The sequence below is a fragment of the Cetorhinus maximus genome, chromosome 7 (genome assembly GCF_964194155.1).
Source record: "Cetorhinus maximus chromosome 7, sCetMax3.hap1.1, whole genome shotgun sequence".
NCBI lineage: Eukaryota > Metazoa > Chordata > Chondrichthyes > Lamniformes > Cetorhinidae > Cetorhinus > Cetorhinus maximus.
In genome coordinates this window covers 143,343,046-143,370,431 of record NC_135885.1, presented here as the reverse complement: position 1 = coordinate 143,370,431, position 27,386 = coordinate 143,343,046, and the positions used below count along the sequence as shown (strand labels likewise).

The 27,386-nt window shown below is 41.8% G+C and overlaps 1 protein-coding gene across 1 annotated transcript in view; it reads right to left on the bottom strand.

The window, feature by feature from the left end:
• Positions 1–27,386, bottom strand: part of tm9sf2 (transmembrane 9 superfamily member 2) — a 47,687-nt gene that overhangs the window by 10,285 nt on the left and 10,016 nt on the right. Inside the window, exons 2-12 of the mRNA XM_078546036.1 lie at positions 26,876–26,943; positions 26,594–26,687; positions 21,631–21,758; positions 17,661–17,790; positions 16,259–16,377; positions 13,352–13,463; positions 12,100–12,176; positions 5,517–5,625; positions 2,507–2,639; positions 2,023–2,142; positions 1,095–1,152 (exon numbers count right to left, since the gene is read on the bottom strand). Coding sequence (XP_078402162.1) covers positions 1,095–1,152; positions 2,023–2,142; positions 2,507–2,639; positions 5,517–5,625; positions 12,100–12,176; positions 13,352–13,463; positions 16,259–16,377; positions 17,661–17,790; positions 21,631–21,758; positions 26,594–26,687; positions 26,876–26,943 — 1,148 coding nt within the window. The remainder of the gene's footprint in view (positions 1–1,094; positions 1,153–2,022; positions 2,143–2,506; positions 2,640–5,516; positions 5,626–12,099; positions 12,177–13,351; positions 13,464–16,258; positions 16,378–17,660; positions 17,791–21,630; positions 21,759–26,593; positions 26,688–26,875; positions 26,944–27,386) is intronic.

Genomic DNA, 27,386 nt, shown 5'->3' with positions numbered 1-27,386 from the left:
AAATCATCGATCATCTCCACTTCCACCACCCTCATAAGCAGCAAGTTCCAGGTCATTACCACTCGCTGTGTAAAAAAGTTTTCCTCACATCCCCAAATCTCTTGGCTAAAATCTTAAATCTGTGCCCACTAGTCCATGTACCGTCAGCTAACGAAACAGCCTATCTAAACCGGCCATAATCTTATTCACCTCAATCAAATCTCCCCCCAATCTCCTTTGCTAAAAGAACACCTCAGCTTCTCCAACCTAACTTTATAGCTAAATTCCCTTCTTCATCCAGTACAAACTCAAAATTGTTCTAAACTTCATATCCTAAAGTACATATCCTATACTCAACCATCACTCCACTCTCACCAACACATACTGCCTCCTGATCCACACAGCGGATTGAATTTAACACTCAAGCCCTTATTTATTCATTCATGGGATGTGGGCATTATTGGCAAGGACAGCATTTATTGCCCATCCCCAATTGCCCTCGACAAGGTTGTGGTGAGCCACGTCATGAATACAACTGAGTGGCTTGCTAAGCCATTTCACAGGACAATTAAAAGTCAACCATGTTACTGTGGGTCAAGTCACATGTAGGTCAGGCCAGGCAAGGATGGCAGGTTTCCTTCCCTTTCGGCCATTAATGAACCAGCTAGGTTTTTAAAGGCAATCCAGTAGTTTCACGGTCACCATTCCTAATATTAGCTTTAATTCCAGATTTATTTAATTGAATTTAAATTCTCCAGCTGCTGTGGTGGGATTTGAACTCATGCCTTCAAATCATTAGTCTAGGCCTCTGGATTACAATAGCTCATAAACATCTCCATGGCCTATACTTTCGTGATATCTTTGAGTCCATATTGTTTGTCCTCCAAACTTTGCCAAATACACGTTTCTCCTTCTCGCACTCAGTCTCTTCCCACCTTTCCAAAATTCTCCTCAAAGTGTGTCCCCCACAATGTGTTTTCTGTTCTAACTCCTGTCTGGTTCTGGGATCCACCACTGCATGCCCCCCACCCCACCAATCTACCTTGGGACACGTCATTACATTACAAATCCTGAATAAGTTTTTATAATTTTTAAAAATAAAATAATTGACTTACCCTGGGCACAGAAAAGAAGTCAGTAATACATTTGTTTTCCACTTCTCCCCACCAAATGCTATTAAGAAACAAAAATAAGCATAATTATTTTCTAGCTACGCCAGCAATAAAGAAATTTTTCTTCAAAGAATCTGTACAGGCACAAGTAAAATACTTTATTGGAAATATTTAGTGCTCTATGGTAGACACACAAATGAAAAAAATGACAGAATACATCTGTTACTGCATATCTCGGTGCCCCCTTTCAATTCTAGTTTGACAAAAGTGTGACTTAAGTGTAAAATCTTTATACAACCAAAGTCATGGCGGTATACTTGGATTTAGAGACATTTTATTGCATAAAAGTATGGCGAGGAAGTGGACACTGAACAGAATTACTAGAAGGTGATGATGGGTTGAATGTGCTTCATGGTTGTGGTGGCACAGTTCATGGCTCCAACATGTTACAGCAGCGTGATGACACATGGCTTTGTGGTCGCAATACTGGACACAGTGAGCTTCTGTTCTCAACTGTGCTGCCTCAAAGAGATACCAAGCAGAGGTCAACCCATTGAGAGGAAGAGAAAGTTTGGGGGGGGGGGGGGGGCGAGGGGGGGAGAGCGGGAGCAGAGGAAACAGAAAAGTCAGCCAGGTTGCTCCAACATACCCCCAAACACCAGCATTGGCCTGGGAATAGGTAATTTGTGCTTTTGGCAAGAAAGGAAAAAAGAGAAAAAATACATTGGGTCTCTACTTTAAAAAAAAAAATTCCCTCAATACTTAAATTCTGCTGCATATTTTCCAATGTTTACTGAAAAAAAGCAGGTTGTAGAGACTTAATTAGATCTTAAAAGGCTATACCAAAAATAATTAAGTTCAGTTGCCAAAGGGTGACGATAATTGAAACTAATGAATAGAATTCCTGTCAGTTTAAATTTCTCTTACTTACATTTGTAAAATCTGGCAGCTACATAGCCTGCTGGGGTCCCAAGCAGCACCCACAAGACAACGGCACAAGTCATCAAAGATCCTCGGTTTGCAGGTGACAAAAATCCCAGGCACGCAAAAACTATGGAATTAAACAACGAGAATCAGAAAGAACATCCTATAAAACACACACAGATGCTGCAATGGGAATAAAATACACTGAGGCATAAATACCTCTCTCTCTTTTGGATGATGGAAACAGGTATAGAAATTAAAAATAAGCATAGTTCTTAGTGATCCACAACTTATAAATTTGATTTGAGGCATTGAAGGATAAAATCAATGCACAGTAGAATGAAAATCTATCAATATGAAACTCATTTTATTTCAAATTGTACCTTTTCAACGTTTAATTCTCTGATTTGGCCCATTTGCAATTATCTGGAAATATTGATTGTAATTTGCTTGGCTACTTCAAGTTTTAAAAAAAATGACAGTATACCTACATAGAGTAACAAACATCATGATAAAGATTTGAACACCAGAACCCAGGAAAACAGATAATATCATTCCCTTCCGAGGTGGTCTAAAGACATCACCATGTACCAATTTCCATCCAAATTCCTCCTGGGCTTCTTCCTAGAATAAATTAAACAAAATCTTAGAGTGCGTTACTTTTCATACAATATAACCAGTTAATTAAAAATCACTGGAGCTAAAATATACTCAGTCAAGCTAACACACATATAAGCTTCAAAACACAAGATCAATGCCACCTTACGGAGGGAGGAAGGAATATTAACTTATACTGGGTGGCCCAGATGAGGAACAAGCAGTATCTATGCAGAGACCCATGGCTTGAGAAAATTTCTACTCTTTTCGTGGCATCTCTGTAAAGTCGGCCAGAAGGAAGCAGGCAGTGTTTTCTACACCTCCAACCAAGACACAAGAACTCAGATCTTGTGGGGGGTTATCTTGTTTAATGGTATGTCATCAGTTATTGGAGAGTGAGCAAGTGAAGGTGGGGGGGGGGGGGGGGGGGAGAGAAAGAGGAAGAGAGAGGAAGAAAAAGGCTTAAGTGTTAAATTTTAAGGGTCATTTGCATAAACCTGATTTGTATTCCTTCAACTTTTGGATGCTGAGGAATGATCTAATCGAGATGCTTAAAAATGATAACCAGATTCGACAGGGTAGATACATGAAAACCTTGCCCTTCTAGGTGGCAGAGGTTGCAGGTTTGGGAAGTAGCGTTGAAGAGGCCTTGATTCAGAAGATCAGTCATGACCCAATTGAATGGCGGAGCAGGCTCGAGGGGCTGAATGGCCTACTCCTGCTTCAATTTCCTATGTTCCTATATCTTGTAGATGGTACATACTTCAGCTGGTGGCGGCGGAGGGAGTGAATGTTTGAAGTGGTGAATGGGGTGCTGGATCAATTAAAATTTTTAAGACTGGTTTGATAGATTTTTGTTAGGAAAGAGTTACCAAGTGGTACAGACCAACTTGAATGGGTAAATGGAGATGAGATACAAATTAGTCATGATCTAACTGAATGGCGTAACAGATTCAAGGGGCTGACTGGCCTACTCCTCTTCCTGTATAATAGTGGCCAGGAAACCAAGAGTCCTTCCTCTTCTTTGAATAGCATCATGAGAACTTGAAACAGCGATACAGATGGCTCTCAGTTTAATGTAGTAGCAACTTTAAAAGTTAGTGCCGTTGGATTGCTTTTTGCAATAAACACTAGAGCTGCACTAAAATGCAGCACCTCTGAAATAAATAGTCCAAGTAACTTGAGCCAGGGCTACTTCTGCATGTTTCAGAAACTATCAAAAATTGTAAGGGTAATTTTTCAAATGTTTAATTAGAACAATTTAAAGCTAGATACGATGCACACTCTTTAAGAACACCATCTTGGAATCATTACATTCCAATTTCCTTTATGATTTTGACCTCTGTTCCACTGAGTGCAGCAAACACAGAAACAGGAGGCCATTTAGCTTCTTGAGGCTGTTTCGCCATTCAGTGAGAACACGGCTGATGTGTGACTGAACTCCACTTACCCATTTTTGTCCATATTACCAAATATCTTTCGATAACAAAAATCGGTCAATCTCAGTTTTAAAATTAACAAATGATTTAGCATCATCAACTGCCATTTGTGAAGAGAGTTCCAAACCTCCACACCCATTGCACGTAGAAATGTTTCCTAATTTCATCCTGAAAGGTCTGACTCTAATTTTTAGACTATGCCCCCTAGACCTAGGCTCCCCAACCAGTGGAAATAGGTTTTCTCACTCTATCCTATCAGTTCCCCTCAATATCCTGAAAACTTTGATCAAAACCACCTCTCAAACTTCTCACTTCCATGGAATAAAACACTAGTTTGTGCAATCTCTGGTAATCTTATCCTCGGAGTCGAGGTACCATTTGGTAAATCATTCTGAACAGAACTTAAAAATCAGCAAATAATGCCCAAAAATGTAATGAGGGAGAGAGAAAGAGTATAAGAGAAAGCCAGCTAGAAATAAAAACACATAGTAATAACTTCTAGTTATTTTCAGGTTGGTGAGCTGTAAATACTGGGATCAGTGCTGGGGCCTCAACTATCTACAATCTATAGCCATGGATGGAATGTATGATTGCTAAACTTGCTGATGGCACAAAAATTAAGTAAACTATGAGGAGGATATAAAGAGTCCATAAAGGGATTTAGATAGGTTAAGGGAGTGGGCAAAAAATTGACAGCTTGAGGAAAAATGTGAACTCATCCACTTTGGCAGGAAGAATAGTAAAGCAGTACATTGTTTAAACGGAGAAAGATTGCAAACTCTGTGGTGCAGAGGGATCTGGGTGCCCTGGCACATGAATCACAATAAGTTAGTATGCAGTACAGCAAGTGATTAGGAAGGCAAATGGAATGTTGTCGTCTATTTCAAGGGGAATTAAATATAAAAAAAGCAGGGAACTTTTGATACCACAACTGGAGTACACTGTAGTTTTGGTCTCCTTACTTGAGAAGGGATATAACAGCATTAGAAGCAGTTCAGAGAAGGTTCACTCGACTGATTTCTGGATGAAGAGGTTAGCTTATGAGTAAAGGCTGGACAAGTTGGGCCTGCATCCATTAGAGTTTAGAAGAATGAGGGGCGATCTTATTGAAACATTTAATGATCTTGAGGGGAATTGACAGAATGGATGCTGAGAGGGTGTTTCCCCTTGTGGGAACAGACTGGAACTGGGGGATACAGTTTAAAAATAAGGGGTTTCCCATTTAGGATGGAGATGAGGAGAATTTGTTTTCCCTCTCAGAGGGTCGTTCGTCTGTGGAATTCTCTTCTCTGAAGTCCAATGGAAACAGGGTCATTGAAAAATTTTAAGGCTGAGTTAGATAGATTCTTGACTTAGGCCAAAATATCTTTCCTTTGTTGCTGTGCCCAGAACTGCTCACAATACTCCAGATGTGGTATAACCAAACAAGCAATTTTCTTATAGAAACAACAATTACAACACTCACAGTTGAATCCATTTGATTGTATCTCGCTATGTCCTTATGCAAGGTTCGAAGCATAATCATTGCAACCATACCAGAAAGGAATAGGACAATTATCAAGGAATTCATAATGCTTCAAAAAGAGAGAGAAAATATCCTTTGAGTTTTAAGTAAATGGTGCAGATTTTATTTTTAAATACACCTGTTTTGACAAAGTACTATAATTAATGCATTTTTTAAAAAAATGACTAATCTCATTAAGAGTGCACTAAAGAAAAAATTGGAGATCACGCCCACAAACCTGAAAGGGTTTGCAATTTTTTAATCGTTAGAAAATTCATAAAATACATGGGGACGTAGAATTCAGTTGAAAGCCGAACTCCAAGCAAACACAAGATGCTCTGGAGAAGCCACAAAGCCATGTTATTGATGTTAAGATCTTCAGTAGGTAATTTGTTGAAAACCTTTAAAAGTTATGTTAAATTGTACGGATGAAATGCTTTAAGAGCTTGTTTTTTTTTTTCCTTGCAAATTGTCAGAAGTGCCACAATTAACTTATTCACTAACTGACATTTTAATTTCATCGACTAGAAGCTCTCCTTAATAAAATGACCTTTATGGGATTCTCTGAAAGCTGGACCTTTCAAATACAGAGAGCTCCAAATTGTCCTTTGAATGAAAAGGCCAACAGCCGAAAAGTATCAGCAGCACACAGTGCAGAGTAACCGTGATCGCAATCTATTTTACCAAGGTCTGAATGTCATGCCAGTTGGGTTTACACAGAACTACTCATTCCATCCACTCCACACCATTCCTTTGCAGATTGGGAAGAAATGTAATCTGTTCCCAGGGATGGGCTGTGCTAAACAGTCTAACCTGTAATTTTTTTCTCCCCATTTTCCCAGTGAAGATGTAGCCCACTTCCAGAGCTTGGCCATAAACAAGGAAGTGTCATGTGTGGGGGAGTGCTGGGGAAAGGGTGCGTCTAATTGCACTCCTACTTGACAATGGCTTTGTAAACCTGCTCACCATTACTAGTTAATTTTGATAACCAAATAATTCTGCTTTATGTAGATCCCTGCAATGCATTGCTAGCTAAATCATTTTGAAGGGGTCATTAAGTCAACAACAGCAGCAGGGGGGAGGCGATGGCATAGTATGGTATTGTCGCTGGACTAGTAATCCAGAGACCCAGGGTAATGCGGGTTCGAATCCCGCCACGGCAGGTGGTGGAATTTGAATTCAATAAAAACCTGGAATTAATCCACCGTCACCATCACCATCCAGCAGAGGTGGCAGCACAGCAGAATACAGTCGAGAGGGAGATGCCCTGGGAGTCCTCAACATCGACTCCAGACCCCATGAAGTCTCATAGAATCAGGTCAAACATGGGCAAGGAAACCTCCTGCTGATTAGCATGTACTGCCCTCCCTCAGCTGATGAATCAGTGCCTCCTCCATGTTGAACATCGCTTGGAGGAAGCACTAAGGGTGGCAAGGGCGCAGAATGTATTCTGGGTGGGGGACTTCAATGTCCACTACTACTGACTGAGCTCCTAAAAGGACATAGTTGCTAGACTGGGTCTGCGGCAGGTGGTGAGGGAACCAACAAGAGGGAAAAACATACTTGGCCTCATTCTCACCAACCTGCCTGTCACAGATGCATCTGTCGATGACAGTATCGGTAGGAGTGACCGCCACAGTCATTGTGGAGACAAAGTCCCGCCTTCACATTGAGGATACTCTCCATCGTGTTGTGTGGCACTACCACCATGCTAAATGGGATAGATTTAGCAACTATGAGGCACTGTGGGCCAGCAGCAGCAGAATTGTACTCTAACATAATCTGTAACCTCATGAGGGGAAAAAAAATTCTCATCCCCATCCTAAATGCATTGCTAGCTAAATCATTTTGAAGGGGTCATTAGGTCAACAACAGCAGCAGAGGGGAGGTGATGGCATAGTGGTATTGTCGCTGGACTAGTAATCCAGAGACCCAGGATAATTTTTAAACTGTGTCCCCTAGTTCTAGTCTCTTCCCACAAAGGGAAACACCCTCTCAGCATCCATTCTGTCAATTCCCCTCAAGATCATTAAATGTTTCAATAAGATCGCCCCTCATTCTTCTAAACTCTAATGGATGCAGGCCCAACTTGTCCAGCCTTTACTCATAAACTAACCTCTTCATCCAGAAATCAGTCGAGTGAATCTTCTCTGAACTGCTTCTAATGCTGTTATATCCCTTCTCAAGTAAGGAGACCAAAACTACAGTGTACTCCAGTTGTGGTATCAGAAGTTCCCTGCTTTTTTATATTTCATTCCCCTTGAAATAAACGACAGCATTCCAATTGCCTTCCTAATCACTTGCTGTACCTGCATATACTAACTTATTGTGATTCATGTGCCCATTACCATCAAGCCAGGGGATCAACCCTGGTTCAATGAAGAGTGCAGGAGGGCATGCCAGGAGCAGCACCAGGCATACCTAAAAACGAGGTGTCAACCTGGTGAAGCTATAAAACAGGACTACTCGCATGCCAAACAGCATAAGCAGACAGAGCTAAGCGATCCCACAACCAACGGATCAGATCTAAGCTTTGTGGTAGGATGTCCTACCACATCCAGTCGTGAATGGTGGTGGACAATTAAACAACTCACTGGAGAAGGTGGCTCCACAATGATGGAGGGGCCCAGCACATCAGTGCAAAAGATAAGACAGAAGCATTCGCAACAGCCTTTAGCCAGAAGTGCCGTGTGGATGATCCATTTCGGTCTCCAGCATCACAGACGCCAGTCTTCAGCCAATTCGATTCACTCCATGTGATATCAAGAAACTACTGAAGGTACTGGATACTGCAAAGGCTATGAGCCCCTGATAACATTCCGGCAATAGTACCGAAGACTTGTGCTCCAGAACTTCCCGCGCCCCTAGCCAAGCTGTTCCAGTACAGCTACAACACTGGCATCTACCCAGCAATGTGGAAAATTGCCTAGATATGTCCTGTACACAAAAAGCAGGACAAATCCAACCCGGCCAGTTACAGCCCATCAGTCTACCCTCCATCATCAGCAGAGTAATGGAAGGGGTCATCAACAGTGCTATGAAGCAGCACTTGCTCAGCAATAACCTGCTTGCTGATGCCCAGTTTGGGTTCTGCCAGGGCCACTCAGCTCCTGGCCTCTTTACAGCCTTGGTTCAAACATGGGACAAAAAAGAGTTGAACTCCCGAGGTGAGGTGAGAGTGACTGACCTTGACATCAAGGCAGCATTTGACCGAGTGTGGCATCAAGGAGCCCTAGCAAAACTGGTGTCAATGGGAATCAGGGGGAAAACTCTCTGCTGGTTGGAGTCACACCTAGCACAAAGGAAGTTGGTTGTGTTGTTGGAGGTCAGTCATCTCAGCTCCTGGACATCCCTGCAGGGGTTCCTCAGGGTAGTATCCTAGGCTCAACCATCTTCAGTTGCTTCATCAATGACCTTCCTTCCACCATAAGGTCAGAAGTGGGGATGTTCGCTGATGATTGCACAATGTTCAGCACCATTCGCGACTCCTCAGATACTGAAGCAATCCATGTCCAAATACAGCAAGGCCTGGACAATATCCAGGCTTGGGCTAAGTGGCAGGTAACATTCGCACCACACAAGTGTCAGGCAATGACCATCTCCAACAAGAGAGAATCTAACCATTGCCTTTTGATGTTCAATGGCATTACCATCACTGAATCCCCCACTAACAACATCCTGGGGGCTACCAATCACCAGAAACTAAACTGGACTAGCCATATAAATACTGTAGCTACAAGAGCAGGTCAGAGGCTAGGAATCGTGCGACGAATAACTCACCTCCTGACTCCCCAAAGCCTGTCCCACCATCTGCAAGGCACAAGTCAGGAGTGTGATGGAATACTCCCCATTTGCCTGGATGAGTGCAGCTCCTACAACACTGAAGAAGCTGGACAGCGTCTGGGACAGAGCAGTCCGCTTGATTGGCACCACATCCACAAACATTCACTCCCTCCACCACCGACGCACAGTAGCAGCAGTGTGTACCATCTACAAGATGCACTGCAGGAATTCACCAAGGCTCCTTAGACAGCACCTTCCAAATCCACGACCACTACCACCTAGAAGGACAAGGGCAGCAGACACATGGGAGCACCACTAGCTGGACGTTCCCCTCCAAGTCACGCACCATCCTGACTTGGAAATATATCGCTGTTCCTTCACTGTCACTGGGTCAAAACCCTGGAACTCTCTTCCTAACAGCACTGTGGGTGTACCTACATCACATGGACTGCAGCAGTTCAAGAAGTTAGCTCACCACCACCTTCTCAAGGGCAACTAGGGATGGGCTATAAATGCTGGCCCAGCCAGCGAAGCCCACAACCCATGAATGAATAAAAAGGGAAAAAACCTCTCAAAATCAGGAATCCAGTTATCAATTCATTAATCTCAGTGCATCAGTGTAATGTTGTTATTTTTACAGCAAGATCCGGACCACTGCCTTTACTCGCTGTCTGCAGATGCACATTTTCAAACTTATTAACACACAAATCAGTCAGAAGTTCAGGGACGAAGTGATGCATCATGAGTTGTGAATCACCAGGATTTGATGGCCAATTTATGCTGCTTCACACAAATAGCCTCCCTGTTACTTTAAGAATTTGCTGGGTTTGCATATTGCCCATTAAACTTGCTGCAGAATGTTAAGTCTGGTAATTAACAAGCACCTTTTTAACTGGGTAAAAATTGCTGCAGCAATACCCATATGGCCCAGAAAGGGAATGATTTAAACTGGGAAGTCTCATTCCTTCAGGTGGTAAATTGTTCTCAAGTTTTAAAGATGCCAATTTCTTTTTATCTCTCTCTCAAACCAATCCTTCTTTCCCTCCCTTTATTTCTCTTTTTGTCCCCGATTTGACTGTAATTCACCCAATTTCCTTCTCCATTGTCCCTCTGTTTCTTTCTCAATGCTTAAATCTTACTGGTTAAGGAAACAGGCTGTTAGTCCCATCATTCACTGAGGTCCCAGATGCCTCGTTATCAGCTCTCACTCCCAGCAAGTTACTGGGTAAAACAATTTTCAGCTGAAGTGCGAGGGATAAAGTCTAACATGGCATTCGCAAGGTGCTCCATCCAATGAGATCCAGCTCATTAAACGAGGCTCTGCCACAAAGTTATTTATGATTAAATACTCATCCAATCAAAACTTGCAATCTCAGCTCACATACAAAAAATGTAAAGCAAACACAACTTTTTGTTGAAGAACTATATCCCATCAAGAATCATTGCATTTAGGGGAGGAGGGAAGAAAGGGAAAACGATATTGTGTAACAAGAGTTTGTCCAGTATGTTAACTCTTGAATTATTGAATAACACAATCTTTGCTGCAACATCCAATTTACATTAGTACACACAATTAAAATGTCTTACCCTCGGCAAAACATAAAGCATCACTGGAGATATGTAGGCATGGGAGCACATATTTTTGGCAGAGGTTAGGACTCTCAACTGTATACAACTGGTACAAGCTAGCTCACATGCATTATTCACTGACTTGAGTCTTAATAGAAGGGGTTTGAATCGCACCAATAAACAGCTTCACTGTACATCATAACATGCACTGGACTCTTGGGGAATTGTGTTGGTTCTGTTTACAACAATGGAACCAAGACAATGATGTGTGAACAGTGGGTCTTATGTTTTAATCAAGACAGATGAGCCACAGCAGATAGAGAGAGATGGTTCTTCACTGCGAATTTGATGTTTCATTTCTGGTGAATATTTACGTGCAATTACCTTTTTTTTTGAAAAAAAAAGTGACCTGAATTTATATTGAAACAGTTTTGCAATGTTACAACACGCAAACTGAAAACTTTAGCCAGCCATCACACTAGCAACAGTTTCAGGGGGAATATAAATTTTTGGTATCCACATATATCATCAATTTGACCTCCTTCTTGAATAAAGTAGAAAACTAGGAGACCTCACATTCAAACAAAACATGAAAAGGTATCAACACCCTGTTAAAAAGAGGAAATTGTGAATATCTCAAAACTGTCAGGCAACGTAAACAAATGTTTCTAAAAAGTTTTAAAAGCACATGGAACTCCACCTCAAAAAATCACTTTCCTTCTAAATATTATTTAAATAAACATATAAAAACCTCAAAGACTTCAGAGTAAAGGTTTGAGTCAGGTCCAAAAGCTACAAAATGCAGAATTTAAGTTTTCCCACAATCAAATCTCAAGTAAACAGAATCATCGAAGACACGTGCCTAACCTTCCTCTCCTGTGCACGTGCCAAGTGGCACTGTACCGCACACCCTAAAAACAGTTGGACGGCAATGAAGTTCTTCAATAAAACATGTGGCCTACACGATGCCATCACATAAGCTACATACAGGAATTAATTTTGAAAGCAATCTCAGTCACACTTGGAATGAAAAGCTTAAAGCAATCGCAACTGTCCTATAATCTTTCAGATATTTGTTATCGTTATGCAACCTTCAACTATGCTAATGTTTTGCTGTGATTGAAATTCACGTGGTTATTTGTCTACACGTGTGTCAAAGCCAGTACAATAAAGAGTTAAGATGATTCCTTACCTAAACCACTGAATGTTTGTGTGATGCATAGATTCCAAAATGTAATCCCATCTTGATGCCCATTTGATATTTGATGCCTGGAAATAGAAAAATGTTACAGACTGTCAGAAACTCTGCTGGGACTTTTAGAACTAGTTGCACACAGTTAACTGATAAGGAACCTTCACATGGAAATCGGTCAGATGGAGTGAGTAAAGAAAGGTAGTAATTTAGTACCACTGATGATATTCTGCTGACTTCCCCAAGGCCATTACCACATGCAGTCAGTTCTTTTGGTCAGATACATATCACACAAGAGCATGTTGCCGTCACAGTTCTACATGCTGGCCCTGCAACAGGCTGGGTGTTAAAAGTGCACTGCCTAAGCTTTTGGGCACCTTCTTCCCCTATTCGTTACAAGCCAAAAAGTCTCTAACCTGTTAAACAAAACATTTCGCAATACATCTGTACCAAGACACACAGATTTTCCCAGAGGTTTGTCTCAGGACAGCTAAGCAATCTATCACTGCACTTTGCTTCTGGAAAATATTTTTTTAAAAAAATAAAGCATTACCATTCATCAATATAAATTTTGCTTCATAAATCTAATAATGAACATTTTATTTTGTCATTTCTCTAGAAATCTTCAAACTTCGAGGGCCCGACGATACTTACTCCTTGTGAAGTTATTCTCATATAATCTCCTACCAAAATGGCTGTCCAGTCTCCTTGAATTTTCTACACTTGTGCTGGCTCTGTCGCTGTCACTGCTTCGTTATTTATTAAACCAGGGGCCAACCAGAGCTCTGTCCTCTATTCAACTTTCTGCACATCAATAACCCCTTCCCTCAAATCTCAGCCACTATCTTGCTCATCTTTCATGCTCAAAGTTTGCGTTCCTTTTGTAGTGCAATGGGGGAAATCTCCCTCTCAATTTCTTGCCCCTTTCTACTGCTAATCTTACAGTTGGATGGTTCTTCTGAACCTTCCCTTGTCAAACCAGAAATATGGCAGCCTGCACACCCTTATTTGCCCAGAACTTAGCAGAATTTTCTGTCCGAACTCATTTTCATGGAAGTTTCACAATAAAACTCTAACTCCCTTGGTTCATCTTTTTCCTACAAGCTACGGCCTTTTAAACCCCAGTGAAGCATCATCTCATTTACGCCGAATACTCTTAATTTTTTTAAATCTTGAGGGCATCCTAAACTGTGGACCTTGGCCCATCACCTTGGCTCACAACGCAAGTTAACAGTGCAAAAACATTACTCACAGCATATTTAACAGAGTAGGTGTAGGCGATACTAAATTTTGCTCCAAACGTTTTAGGGATGCCCATAGGTGGTCCTGAGCAGTCGGGCTTATCAGCGTTTGCGTGCTTGAAGCTGTTGAAACATAAATTAAGGATGTATAGTTAAGGATGGAAAGCAATTTTCTCCCATCAGGACTAAAAATTTCTACAAAGCTAGCAATTATTTTGTTATCCAGTTACGAACAAAAAAATCTTTGTTCTGCTTGAGTGGAAAATGAATTTGACTGCTGATGCTTAGGCTGTACAGGTATATGTGGATATAGCATAACAACTATTTGACCTCGAACATCGATCTATGATTGACAGAGGAAAACCTCAAACCATTAATTTCTATAATTTTGCTGGGGAGTGGGACATACAACGGGCTAGTACACTATCATTTCACCTCAGTCTGAACCTGACCTAGGCTTACAAGAAGAAAACGTAGAAGCAGGAGTAGGCCATTTATCCCTCTGAGCCTGTTCCATCACCCTGTGAGATTTTGGCCGACCTGTATCTTAACCCTACCTACTCACCTTGATTCCATAGCCCTTAACACCCGTTTACCCAACAGAAATCTAGCAATCTCAGTTTTAACATTTTCAATTAACCCCCAGCCTCAGTAGCTTATAGTAGGAGAGAGTTCCATATTTACACTACCCTGTGTGTGAAGAAGGGGCTTCCTGACATCACCTCTGAACGCCCTAGCTCTAACCTTAAGGCCCCTTATTCTGGACTCCTAACCACCCTCTCCACCCCAACCCCAACCAGAGGAAATAGTCTCTCTCTATCTAACCTATCAAATTCCTTAATCATCTTAAGCACCTTAAATAGATCACACTCTTTGATCTGTGTTTGAGGGAATACATTCCTAGTTCATGCAACCTGCCCTTTTTGCTCTGGTAGAAAGCTGGAGGGTATCTAGGCCTGTGTGGGGAGTGCACGTCAAGGAATGAAGGACCAGGAGGCAGCCATTCAGCACCACAGCTTGCTTCACCATTCAGTTAGATCGCGACCGGTCTGTACCTCATCTCCATCTATCCACCTTAGTTCCGTATTCCTTAATATTCTCGTTTAACAAAAAAATCTATCAATCTCAGTTTTGAAATTTTCAGTTGACCCCCTAGCCTCGACAGTTTATTTTGGAAGTGGGTGTGACAGGGTGGCAGCAGTATAGGGAGGGAGGGAGGGAAGAAAGCCTTCCAATTGACATCCTTTGCTCATTAAGGTCTGATATACAAGATTTATACATTGAACAATACCAGAAAGCACCAACTGCTTTCCTCACTTTATTTTTAACCATAACATTATACTCACGTTGAAACTGAATAGATACCGCTCACAAACGTACATCAACGTATTCACAAATAATCATTCTCTCCCAAACTCATTCACTCGTGACAAAGCTATTAAACGTGACTATTCAGCAAATTACAAACATAATGCCATAATGTTACGACATAGACAGAGTTTATCACGCACTTGTCAGATCCAATCAAGCACAGCACTGGGGTACTGCAAGCAGTTTGCAGAACATGAAGCACAGTATACCTACAGAATTATGTTTCTGCCCAGGTTTCATCTGACCCGAGTGAAGAGCAGCAAAACGAGCTTATGGTACAGAAGAGTCAACAACGGCACATGTGCTGCAAAGTTTTAATTAAGAGTTGAGTAAGTAAAGAATGCTGTGCATCCTTTCAGGATGTATGCTTTAAATAATTGGAGTCAGGTATGTATGCACCAGGAGCATTAGGTCAACTTGAAATCAAATTTCATTCAATAAAGAAATTAATTGCAAGTTCAGTACTCCAGTTTGATTTTCAGGAGGCAGTGTGGGTATAAAAATAAAAGCACATATCAAGCATGTTAGATGTCTCTTATCTAATCTCTATCGAACATGCAGCAGTTATTTTGCTTATCTACCTTATTTGGAAAGTTACATAATACAGCAAAAACAGAAAATGCTGGAAAAACTCAGCAGGTCTAACAGCATCTGTGGAGAGAAAAACAGAGTTAACGTTTCGAGTCCCTATGACTCTTCTTCAGAGTCAGACCTGTTAGACCTGCTGAGTTTTTTCCAGCATTTTCTGTTTTTGTTTCAGATTTCCAGCATCCACACTATTTTGCTTTTACATAATACAACACCTGTTTTAAATGGGTTGGGGAAGTGACAAACGAGAATATATTCGTTCAACATTAGTTAAAAGGTCATTTCGCAAACCTTGGATCATTTAAAGGAATAAAAGATTACTAGCTAATCTCCTGTGGGTTTCACATGGGGAGTTAAGATCAAGAAGAATCTTTGGGTGAAATGGGGTGAGCAAGAGGGGATAATTGGACCAGGGCATGCAGACTTAATTCAATCTCCATTTCAAAATCTGACGCTTTGTTCTTGCATTTTTATTTCCACACTGAAATTCTGAGTTCACATTTATAATGAAACTGCCTGCGTCAACTTACTAGGCCAGAATTTACTGTGAAACTAACATTGCTTCATGTTACCTATGCACAAAATAGACAGCAACTTCAGGGGAGGGTAAGACATGAAAAAAATCGGAAGATGCGCTGCTCCTTTGCAAAATTAGCATTTTTCTGTCTGGCTTATTATTCGAATGCATTGAAAAGCATCAAGTTCCTGTACTTAGATGGTGGCTTTGAACTACATGCCACAGAATGTGCTCTTCAGCCAGCACCAAGCTGACAAGTTTCACACTACCATTTTCCGTAATAAATAGTGACACGAGAGTTTATAATGGTCAAAGTTCACAGGAGGTGCACTCAGGCACACATGATTTTTAATATTTTTGAGAACATAAGGAAGTGCGTAACGTCCAGTGACCACTTCATTTCTCGAGATGTTCTTCTTATTCCATTTAACTATTTGCATACCTTTTTGGTTCTAACTTAGCAGCCACAAGTCTTGCTTCAGCCCCATCTTCACTGTGGAAATATATTGTGATAGCCACATGATTGAAGATATAGTAAGTGTCTTTTTCATTGAATGCAGACTATAAAATAGAAGATGAAAAGATCATAAAAATAGATGCAATCAAAAACTGAGATTTTCAATTAACTTGGCATGTAAGCTGTTTAATTGTTTCTGTTAAGTCCAAGATTTGCATCAAGATTAATTTACAAACTTCGAGTAGCTTACGTACATTAAGTTGAGTCAGTGATTATTCCTGTTAAGCTTCATAACATGCATAATGGTTACGATAAGTCATTAAAATGAGGAATTACAAAGAAAACTACCACAAATGTAATTCAACATACCACCGCACTAGAGGTAATACAAAAACATGTACCTCAAAGCAAAATTGTGTATGTATGCACAGAAAAAACATTGTGCATTTCTTTTCAATATAAACTTTATGCCCTGTCCTTAGACACAATAGCATCCTTTCAATTGGACTGTCAGCTTTAAACCACATTAACAAAGGGATGCTGCATCTGGGCACCCACAGCAAGATCAACTTTCCCCCTACTGTTTTACCGTGATAAACGTGGCAGACCCACGAAACCTGAATCACAAACTCAAGGGTCCAGGTAGGTCAAAAAGAAAGCATGGTATCGGAAACAATTCAAAAACTGAAAAGGGCTGTGTTGAGAACCCTTATCCTGTAGCCTAGATTGTAAATAAAGAGCTTTCCTTGTAGCCCACTATGCTGTGCCGAACAGAAGAGACAGGAGTTGGGGTGCCAAAATTTATATATACGTACTCCTGGGGGACAACAGCAACAACAGCATTAGCTAAGGTTCCCCACTCCTGATCATTAAACAGTGACCACCTGCTAGAAATGTTTAAGTGCACAGATGGCAGACGAGGGCAAAACTAGAATCAGCTTTGATGTTCCAATTGCCTGATAACATATATGAAGAATAGCCAATTGGGCAAGGTACTGATGTGCCAGTACTGGGCATGGAAGCTCTGGGAACATTCCCAGCTAGAGTTAGCACCTTCAAGAAATTAAAAGTGGAGACAAACCCGGCAAAAGAGAATGACACTGATGCCCAAGTCAGTCAGTCAGTCAGTGCAAAAGTATAATCCATGTTGATATACTAGATTTGGGTAGCTAGTCACACATGTAAAGGATATTTATAATTTCACTTGGTCTGTTTTTCTGGATATCTATCAAGTATCAGTAGGTCAATTGATCAGCTGCAATCTTTGTTGTTCACTAAATGACATTTTGTTTAAATCCTTGGTCAAGGAAATGATGTGCTTTTAGTAATTAGGGCTGGAGTAGTAGTAGGTCCAGGTCCAAATATGTGAAAGCATGCATAAACTTACACTAATAATGCAAGAATCTTTTGGATGGCCATCTTTTGTTATGTAGCAACCAATGGGAAATCCTGGATTGCAGAATTTCTGTCCATCTTCTACATCATAGCACCATGTGACAGGCATATTATCAATGATCCTGCAAGAACAACAAGGTTAAGTGCAACCTGAAAAATCATACTAAATGTCTTCTCTATCATATGTATAGATAAGCAAAAGGCAATCTTTACAACAACTCATGTTTAACATTACAATAATCCCAAGGTTCTTTGCAGAAGCATTATGAAACATCTGACACTGAGCTACACAAGGAGATATTAGGACAGGTGACCAAAAGCTTGTTCAAAGGAGGCAGGTTTTAAGAAACATCTTTAAAGAGAAGAGAGGGGTAGAGAGAGGAAGAGGTTTAGGAAGGGAATTCCAGAGTCTTGGCAGCTGAAGACACAGCCACCCACAGCGGAGTGATAAAAATGAGGGACATTCCAGATGCCAGAATTAAGAGGAGTGCAGAGATCGCAGAAGGTTGTAGAATTGGAGGAGGTTACAGAGTAGGGATGGACGAAGCCACAGAGAGGTTTGAAAACAGGAATGAGAATTTTAATATCAAGGCATTGCCGGACTGGGAGTCAATGTAGGTCAGCGAGCACAGAAGTGACTCGTGAAGAGGACTTGGGTGCGAGTTAGGATTAGATTAGGAAGGTATTCGAATTTTCAATTTTACTCATCATGCATTCTTTAGCACCTCTCCATTCCTGCCAACACAGTGTACAAAATAAATTTTCCAGTCTCCTGCATGCACATAAAAGCAAGTGATGTTTAGGGAACCAACTCAGGTCAGCCCATCAGCATCTCGAGAACTGCACGAAACTTTGGTGGCTGAAGTACAAACTTGGCGGGCTTGATGTATGGCTGCACTTGCCCACACGCTCAACTTAAGCCAGTACCAACAAAACACTAAACGGGAAATCACACTGTTTCTGCTGCCCAAACAGTCAGCATGCAAACAGCCTCTACAGCAGAAAAGCAGCCAGATGGATTGGTAGCCTACTGTAAGTTAACTCCTGATCACATTATATTTCAGACATTACAGGCATTTTAAATTAAATGAGATGCAATGATGCCCAGCAGATCTTGAAGATTATATGCAAGCTGGTCCATAAAGTACAGACACTGATTGAGAAGTTGCAAAACAAAATACACAGGCACTCAGCCTTTCTTCAACAGGTTGTTAAAAACTCTGCACTCTTCCCACTGCGAAAAAAAAACACTGATTTTCAAGAACAAGTGTGCATATTTTCTAAGGTTGAAGATCACATACTGAACCAAAAATGTAACACGGAATGAAGCAATGAGAGGGGAAATGATGGGAGAATACAAGAAAATAATTCAGGTTTCAATAGCCAGTAACAAACCATGCCAAAAGTCACATCAATGGCTGGATTGCAAAATTTCTTGTACAGGGTATTTTATAGGGACATCAGCTCACAAATATACACTAACTTTTGAAAGGCTGAACATTCATGCTTTCATTTCATGAACATTTATGGAAAAATATAAGTGGAGCTTTTTGAATAGTATTACAATATTACGCCTCCAATTTCCTGTCAAAAACGAGCGCAAAAGGTAGACAATGGTAGCTACAACCCAAACAAGAAACAACAAGCACGAAATACCAAAGTCCATCTCAAATACATCTATCTACGCTATTAAGGCAGCGTTGAATTTGCGTTACTCTCTGGATATCCTATTGCCTGGTCAATCCATACAACCTTTCTCAAGCTTGATTGGTTTCTGGAATCATCCAGATTTCCATCGTTCTCCCAACAATTTGATTAATTCATAAGAATCACAGAACCCGTGACCCCATTTCTCCTTCAGTGATGCGACTGGCCTGTAGGAATCACATGATGGGCTTACTAGATTTCTTTCCTTCTGGAAAGACTGCAAATCTTCCACCAGCTCTCTTCCCAGCCTTGCTCAAATTGGTGTTGGGCCATGTGGTCTCCCTCAACGGTGGGGGAGGGGCCCCCTGGCCATCTACCTTATTCTCTTTGGCTCGAACCTATTATGGTAATTGCATGTCATTGTAATATCTGACATCAACGATGTATTCCAGAAATCCACTCCCTGAAATTGTTAGTTACATTCGCTCCTCCACTACAGTAGGTGTCACAAGGTAACCTACACAAATAAACACTATTAAATCATTAAGCACTTGCAATTCTATAACTCTTGAGCTTAAACAGTTTTGTAGAAGTAATTATGATCTTACATAAAAGAATATAGTTCCACTATTATGCAATCAGAAAAGCCAATTTCATTAGCAAGGAAGATAAAATTTAGCTTCCTGTTATACCCAAATAGTTGAAGGAATCTTCTCCATGAAAAACTTAAATGCACAAGTTTAAGAATTTATAGAATATTGACATGCTAAGCTTTAGCATTTTACTGAAAGTTATATCTTGTAATTGTCAGTTTGACTCAATTGGATTTGATTGCAAGGTCAGGGGTTCGAGTTCCACTGCAAGAATGTATGTATAAATCCCAGTACTGTACTGAGGGCTGCTTCAAGACCTCAATGTGCTGTCTTTCGATTGTTACAACTGAAGTCCGAGAGATCTCATGGGGCAATACAAAGGACATGATACCCGTGTCAACATTTATCCCTCCACCAATTCCACTAAAACAGATTAACTAGTTGTTTATCTCTGCCTTTTGTGGGACCTTGTGTACAAATTGGCGTTTCAAAAGTAATTCATTGGTTGTGAAGAGCACTGTGACATCCTGAGGAGGCAACAGATACTTTATAAATGCAAGTCCTTTAATACTGGTGAGACTGCACTTGGAACAGTGTGTGCAGTTTTGGTCTCCTTACCTAAGAGGGAGTGCAATGAAGGTTCACTAAATTAATTCCTGGGATGGAGGGATTGTCCTAAAACGAAAGATTAAATAGACTGACTTTTATTCTCTGAAGTTTAGAAGAATGAGACGTGATCTCATTCAAACATATAAAAATTCTTACAGGGTTGGACAGGGTAGATATAGGAAGGGTGTTTCCCTTGGCTGAAGGGTCTAAAACCAGGGGCACAGAGCCAGAATAAGGGCAGGCCGTTTAGGACTGAGCTGAGGAGGAATTTCTTCACTTGGAGGGTGGTGAATCTTTAAAATTCTCTGCCCCAGAGGGCTGTGGAGGCTCGGTTGTTGAGTATGTTCAAGTCTGAGATCAATAGATTTCTACATATTAAAAACATCAAGGGGTTCAGGGATAGTGCAGGAAAATGGTGTTGAAGTAGATCAGCTGGATGGCCTACTCATATTTCTTATGTTATGTACTTGGGGCGTGTCCCTTCGATGCAGTAATCAAGAACAAACCCTGTATTTAGAGAACCCATGGTGGGGTAAACTTCCATGTAACAATGAAATGTCAGTTACACAAGTGTAGCTGCTCCTCATATGAATAATTCTTTTTTGCTACAAATCAGTATAGCTACATCCATTTGTCTAAGTAGTGCTCGCTCCGCATCAGTGGTACAGGGTTCTATTGTTACATTAATTCTCTGCAGATGGCTGCATGCTGGAGCCGTCCAAACAATGTCTCATAGCAAAGGATGTGTTTAAATAGCTTTATATGTTTTTTCCATTAGTAATGTCTTGTTATCAGGCACTTCAATTCATCACTGAGATTCCATTTTGAAGGGAAACATGTATTGACAGTCACCTTTGTGTGTGCATCAGGAAGAAATAAAGCAGTGATATGTAAGGTAGCAGTGATTTATAACAGCAATTATAGGTACCCTTTTTAAAAAGAAATACCCGGTCAATTATAAGAAAGTTACAACCAATCTTGGTGGAAACAATATGATTGAAATATGGAATTGTAACATTACAGTTTTTAGCTTGAAATGTTAGTAACCAAAGGAAATAAAGCTTACAATTTTAACTAAAAGCCACAGCAAACTGTTTCTCACTAGCTACTCACCAATGATGTTGATAGTTTAAATATATGCCATTCTTCAGAAATGCCACCTTTGATTTGTCATCTTTGTTCTCTGGATTGTATTCTTTTGTACAGGCACGCACACACACTTCTTTCTTCTTAAAGTGGAACTGCAATTCAATAAACAGTTCTTCAGTTGTTTTCAATAACCTAGGGTCCTGCTTTGGCTGAACCATAATACAGCTCACGGTTATATGCATTGTAACGACAGGCCACGCCATAATCCCTCCTCTTCCCTTAATCTCAACAATTACTGAGGCCTTTCCAGAGTACTTTTTGGGGAGGCTGTGAGAGGGGCTGAAAACAACCAGGACACTCCTCAGGTCCAATGTTGCAGGAGCAAAAATCTCAAACATCACAATCTTAGTGCTAACAGTTGTTCATTCCCATAATACAAGATAGCACAGAATAAAAAGCCTCTGAAATTATGCCACTCCACATGCAAAGAATTATTTTTTTTTACATGTATATACCTGCACCAGTTCATTACTATCTAACATTGGTGCCCATTAAATTAATTAGGTGAAAGTGGGGTAGACCAAGCTTTTAGTTACCCATCCTATTATTTCCTCCTTCAACTCAATGCCAATTTCGGTCTCATTATGTTCCTTTGACGTGCTTTGGAATGTTTTCCTACGTTAAAGGCGCTTAAATATGCAAGTTGCTAAAATGCACGCTCCCAAGAAAGAACATGAAGAAACGAATAGGGACTGAGGAGAAAAGAAAAACTGGTAAAAATAAGAAAAGAAAAAGTACAGATCAACACAGGGTAAGTAGGAAAAAAAAAGGCTGAATAAAATTAAGAGCCAGAAAATATTAAAGTGAGAAAAACAAATATATAACTTCGCAATATTAGAAATTGTTTCCTTGCATTCAACCGAATGATAACACAGCAACAGTTGTGCAATAAAGACGATGAAAAGGTCCATTATTGTTCCTTATTTCTAAATATTTCCCTGTTGTGCTTGTACACACAAAGAAAATAATTGTCCAAATTTATAACAAATGTGATAACACAGCTTGATAGAAGATAAGGCACAAAAGAGACACTGCTTTAAAGTTTACTGCTGTTAGGCAGCAATGTGGCATGAGATGACCCACGGATGTGAAGCCACAGAATTAAGGAAAAACTTCATGGCCATGCTCCTCCACAAGTTTTTAATCAGAGATGAGGAATTTTAATTTTTTTGTTTCCCGATGGCAGGCATGGGGAGGGTTAGCTTTTCTTGGTCTGGTTTCCCAGTACTCCAGACACCTAACTGCAGCCCTGACCGCTTCCTTAAATTGAAAGGGATGCTATGCAAACCGGAACAGAAAGTGCATTAATAACAAGCAGTCTGATGAAAAGGGACTCAATTTTGCTAAAACCTATTGGTGCTTCTTAAAGGGAAACTTGAGTGAATCAGTCAGGAAATGTAGCACAGTAGCATTTTTTTGATGGGGCAGGAAAGGAAATATTTGTCAAAAACTTTTCAAGTGTTTTTGTATTCTTCCCTCATTTACTTTGGGCCATAACTTTCCTGAGTGCTAATTGGAGGTCTGTGGGTCCCGGGGTGGGGGGGGGGGTGCTGCTGCCAGAATTGGAGGGGGAGGGAATGGATTGGGGGGTGGGGTCAGGCATCAGGGGTGCAGACATTGGTGGGAGATGTGGGGTGGTGTCAGAGGTTAGAAGTGGAGTCACGTCAGGAGGGGAGTAGGGTCTGCAGAGGAGATGGTGGTAGTGGGGGGGTTGGGGGGAAGCAGTTTTGAGGCGGTGGGAGGGATCGAGTCAGGTTGGATCAGGAGGGAATCCCGTGGGGAGTCGGGGCTGTGGGAAATACAGTGTGGGGTAGGGGGGTAGTTGGGGGTGAGGGGAAGACCCCTGGGTGATCTGCGGTGTGAGGGGAATCCCAAGGGGGTCTGGGGTGTGGAGGGAATTCCCTGGGAGGGTGTTCTCTGTCTTTACAATAGGTACCCAGAAGTTAGAAGAGGCGGTTTTAAGCTCAGCAAAGGACTCAGTTTCATACCCTTACCCCCTCATCTCAATGAATTTCGGGATCGGCACAATGCTGAACTCTTCTTCCGCCGCCTTCGTCTCCATGCTCACTTCTTTGGGCAGGAGTCCTCACCCCGTTCAACGGATCCTTTTACCCGCCTCCAATATTCTCCCTCCACCTGGACCCCTCCCTCTGGATTCTTACCCTCTCTTGATCTTATCATTGAGAACTGTCGGCGTGACATCAGTCGTCTCAATTTTTCTGCTCCTCTCACCCACTCTAACCTGTCTCTCTCTGAACTTGCTGCACTCCGTTCTCTCAGGTCCAACCCTGACATTGTCATCAAACCTGCTGACAAGGGTGGTGCTGTTGTTGTCTGGCGCACTGACCTCTACCTCGCAGAGGCTGAGCGCCAACTCACAGACACTTCCTCCTACCTACCCCTGGACCATGACCCCATCACTGAACATCAAGCCATTGTTTCCAGGACTGTTACTGACCTAATCTCCTCTGGAGATCTTCCTTCCACAGCGTCCAACCTCATAGTCTCCCAACCTCGGACGGCCCGCTTCTACCTCCTACCCAAAATCCACAAACAGGACTGTCCCGGCAGACCGATCGTGTCAGCCTGTTCCTGCCCCACGGAACTCATTTCTTGCTATCTTGACTCCATTCTCTCTCCCCTTGTCCAGTCCCTTCCCACCTACATCCATGATTCCTCTGACACCCTACATCATATCAACAATTTCCAGTTCCCTGGCCTCAACCGCCTCCTCTTCACCATGGACGTCCAATCCCTCTACACCTCCATCCCCCACTGGGATGGTCTGAAGGCTCTCTGCTTCTTCCTCGAACAGAGGCCTGAACAATCCCCATCCACCACTACTCTCCTCTGTCTGGCTGAACTTGTCCTCTCACTGAACAATTTCTCCTTAAACTCCTCTCACTTCCTCAAAATAAAAGGTGTGGCTATGGGTACCCACATGGGCCCCAGTTATGCCGGTCTCTTTATGGGGTACGTGGAACATTCCTTGTTCCAGTTCTACTCCGGCCCCCTCCCACAATTCTTTCTCCGGTACATCGATGATTGCTTCGGTGCTGCTTCATGCTCTCGTCTGGACCTGGAAAAATTTATTAATTTTGCTTCCAATTTCCACCCCTCCATCATTTTCACATGGTCCATATCTGACACTTCCCTTCCCTTCCTTGACCTCTCTGTCTCAATTTCTGGTGATAGACTGTCCACCAATATTCATTACAAGCCTACCGACTCCCACAGCTACCTCGACTACAGCTCCTCACACCCCGCTTCCTGTAAGGACTCCATCCCATTCTCTCAGTTCCTTCGCCTCCGATGCATCTGTTCTGATGATGCCACTTTCAAAAACAGTTCCTCTGACATGTCCTCCTTCTTCCTTAACCGAGGTTTTCCACCCACGGTGGTTGATAGGGCTCTCAGCCATGTCCGGCCCATCTCCCGCGCATCCGCCCTCACACCTTCTTCTCCCTCCCAGAAACATGATAGGGTCCCCCTTGTCCTCACTTATCACGCCACCAGCCTCCGCATTCAAAGGATCATCCTCCGCCATTTCCAGCATGATGCCATCACCAAACACATCTTCCCTTCACCCCCCCCGGCGGCATTCTGCAGGGATCGTTCCCTCCGTGACACCCTGGTCCACTCCTCCATCTCTCCCTACACCTCAAACCCCTCCCACGGCACCTTCCCATGCAACCACAGAAGGTGCAACACCTGCCCCTTTACTTCCCCCCTCCTCACGGTCCAACGGCCCAAACACTCCTTTCAAGTGAAGCAGCATTTCACTTGCACTTCCCTCAATTTAATCTACTGCATTCGCTGCTCCCAATGTGGTTTCCTCTACATTGGAGAGACTGGGTGACCGCTTTGTGGAACACCTTCGGTCTGTCCGCAAGCATGTCCCAGACCTCCCCGTCGCTTGCCATTTCAACACTCCACCCTGCTCTCATGCCCACATGTCCGTCCTTGGCCTGCTGCAACGATCCAGTGAAGCTCAACGCAAACTGGAGGAACAGCACCTCATCTTCCGACTAGGCGCTTTACAGCCTTCCAGACTGAATATTGAGTTCAACAATTTTAGATCATGAACTCTCTCCTCCATCCCCACCACCTTTCCAATCCCCCTTTTTTCCAATAATTTATATAGATTTTTCTTTTCCCACCTATTTCCATTATTTTTAAATGTATTTCCATCCATTGTTTTATCTCTACCTTTTAGCCTATTTCGATTCCTTCACCCCACCCCACCCCCACTAGGGCTATCTATACCTTGCTCGTCCTGCTTTCTACCCTTAATGTCACCTATTATCACATTCCTTAGATAATATCACCACCTTCAACACCTCTTTGGTTTGCACTTCTGGGCAACTGCCATGCAAACCCTGACCTTTGAAGTTCCGAGAGGGTTTCCCCAGTGCATCTTTGGGGGTAGTCCCCAAATCCAGCGCTGGGGAGTTGGGAAGTTACGGCACTTTGCCTTTTTAAAATTTGCTATAATTTTATGACATTTCAATCATTGACAGTTATGTGTGATGACTTCTATGCAGTTCAGCTGATTTGGAAATGGATAAGAATCCTTGCACTCAGCATTCTTAACCCACCATCTAGGGAAAGCTTTATGGCAGCTTGATTCAAAAGACATTCCATTTAAAAGCAACAGAATCTGTGGAAATCCTGAACAATTTTCTCCTTCCCAACCTCGAGCACTGCGAACATTAGTCACCTGAAATCATACTCGGCAGGGGACCAGCATTAAACTTGGGGTTTTTGTCTAACTCGGATATTACTTTCATAAACTCACTGAACGAGGAGCCACTATCCATTCCTTTAGCTATTTTGGTATTTTAGAACAAGACATGTTTGCATCAATGCATTAAAACAGCAACTTAGGATAGTGTTCCTTTTTGATAAGAACTACAGTATTTCATACCTTGTACGGAGATGACTCAATCCTCTCACCAAACAGTACTTGACCGAGGTTTTCCGAGGGGCGCTTCTCCTCGCCCAATTGACAGAAATCAAACCTTTATCAGGAAGAAACATTTTCAGGACCTCATCTCATCTGCAATTTTACCAGCTCAACATACCTTTAATTACAGTGCAATGTTTTTATATTATTTGCACATTTAAACACAGCCAGAAAATACACTGCATTAGGTGAATAAATATTTTAAATATTCCAAAGACTTTTAATTAAGCTAAATTTACTTACGCAGCATATTCATAAGGCAGGACAGATTCCACTGAGTCCAACCTGTTCACAAATAGTTCAATAGCACTCTGGAGGGGAAAAAGACAAAAAAAATTAGCAACATTAAAAATCACCTCAACTTTTGCTACTTGAAGTGTATAAGTATACCTTTGCGGTGGAGAATAAGATTAGCAGGCATCATAAAATCCTGTGGCCCACAAAGTAAGACACAGCAGGGTTTTAAACAGCTGAAGCACTGTTACTGCAGCTTTAAAAAAATACACAATATTCACAAGTTCAACATCATTAGTCACTCTTGCTCCTCCATGATTTGTATTGTACTTTTTCCTGCCCAATATTAAACAATAAAATGTGCCCCAGATCATGACAGAGAACCCTTATTCCACCTACCAGTGCTGAATTATGACACATACCAAAATGTCAACTCTCTTCTTTTCAGGAATTATGACAAAAGTCTGTCCATTGAGAGGAGGCACAGCTCAATACTAAGAACTTATTTATTTGTGGAATA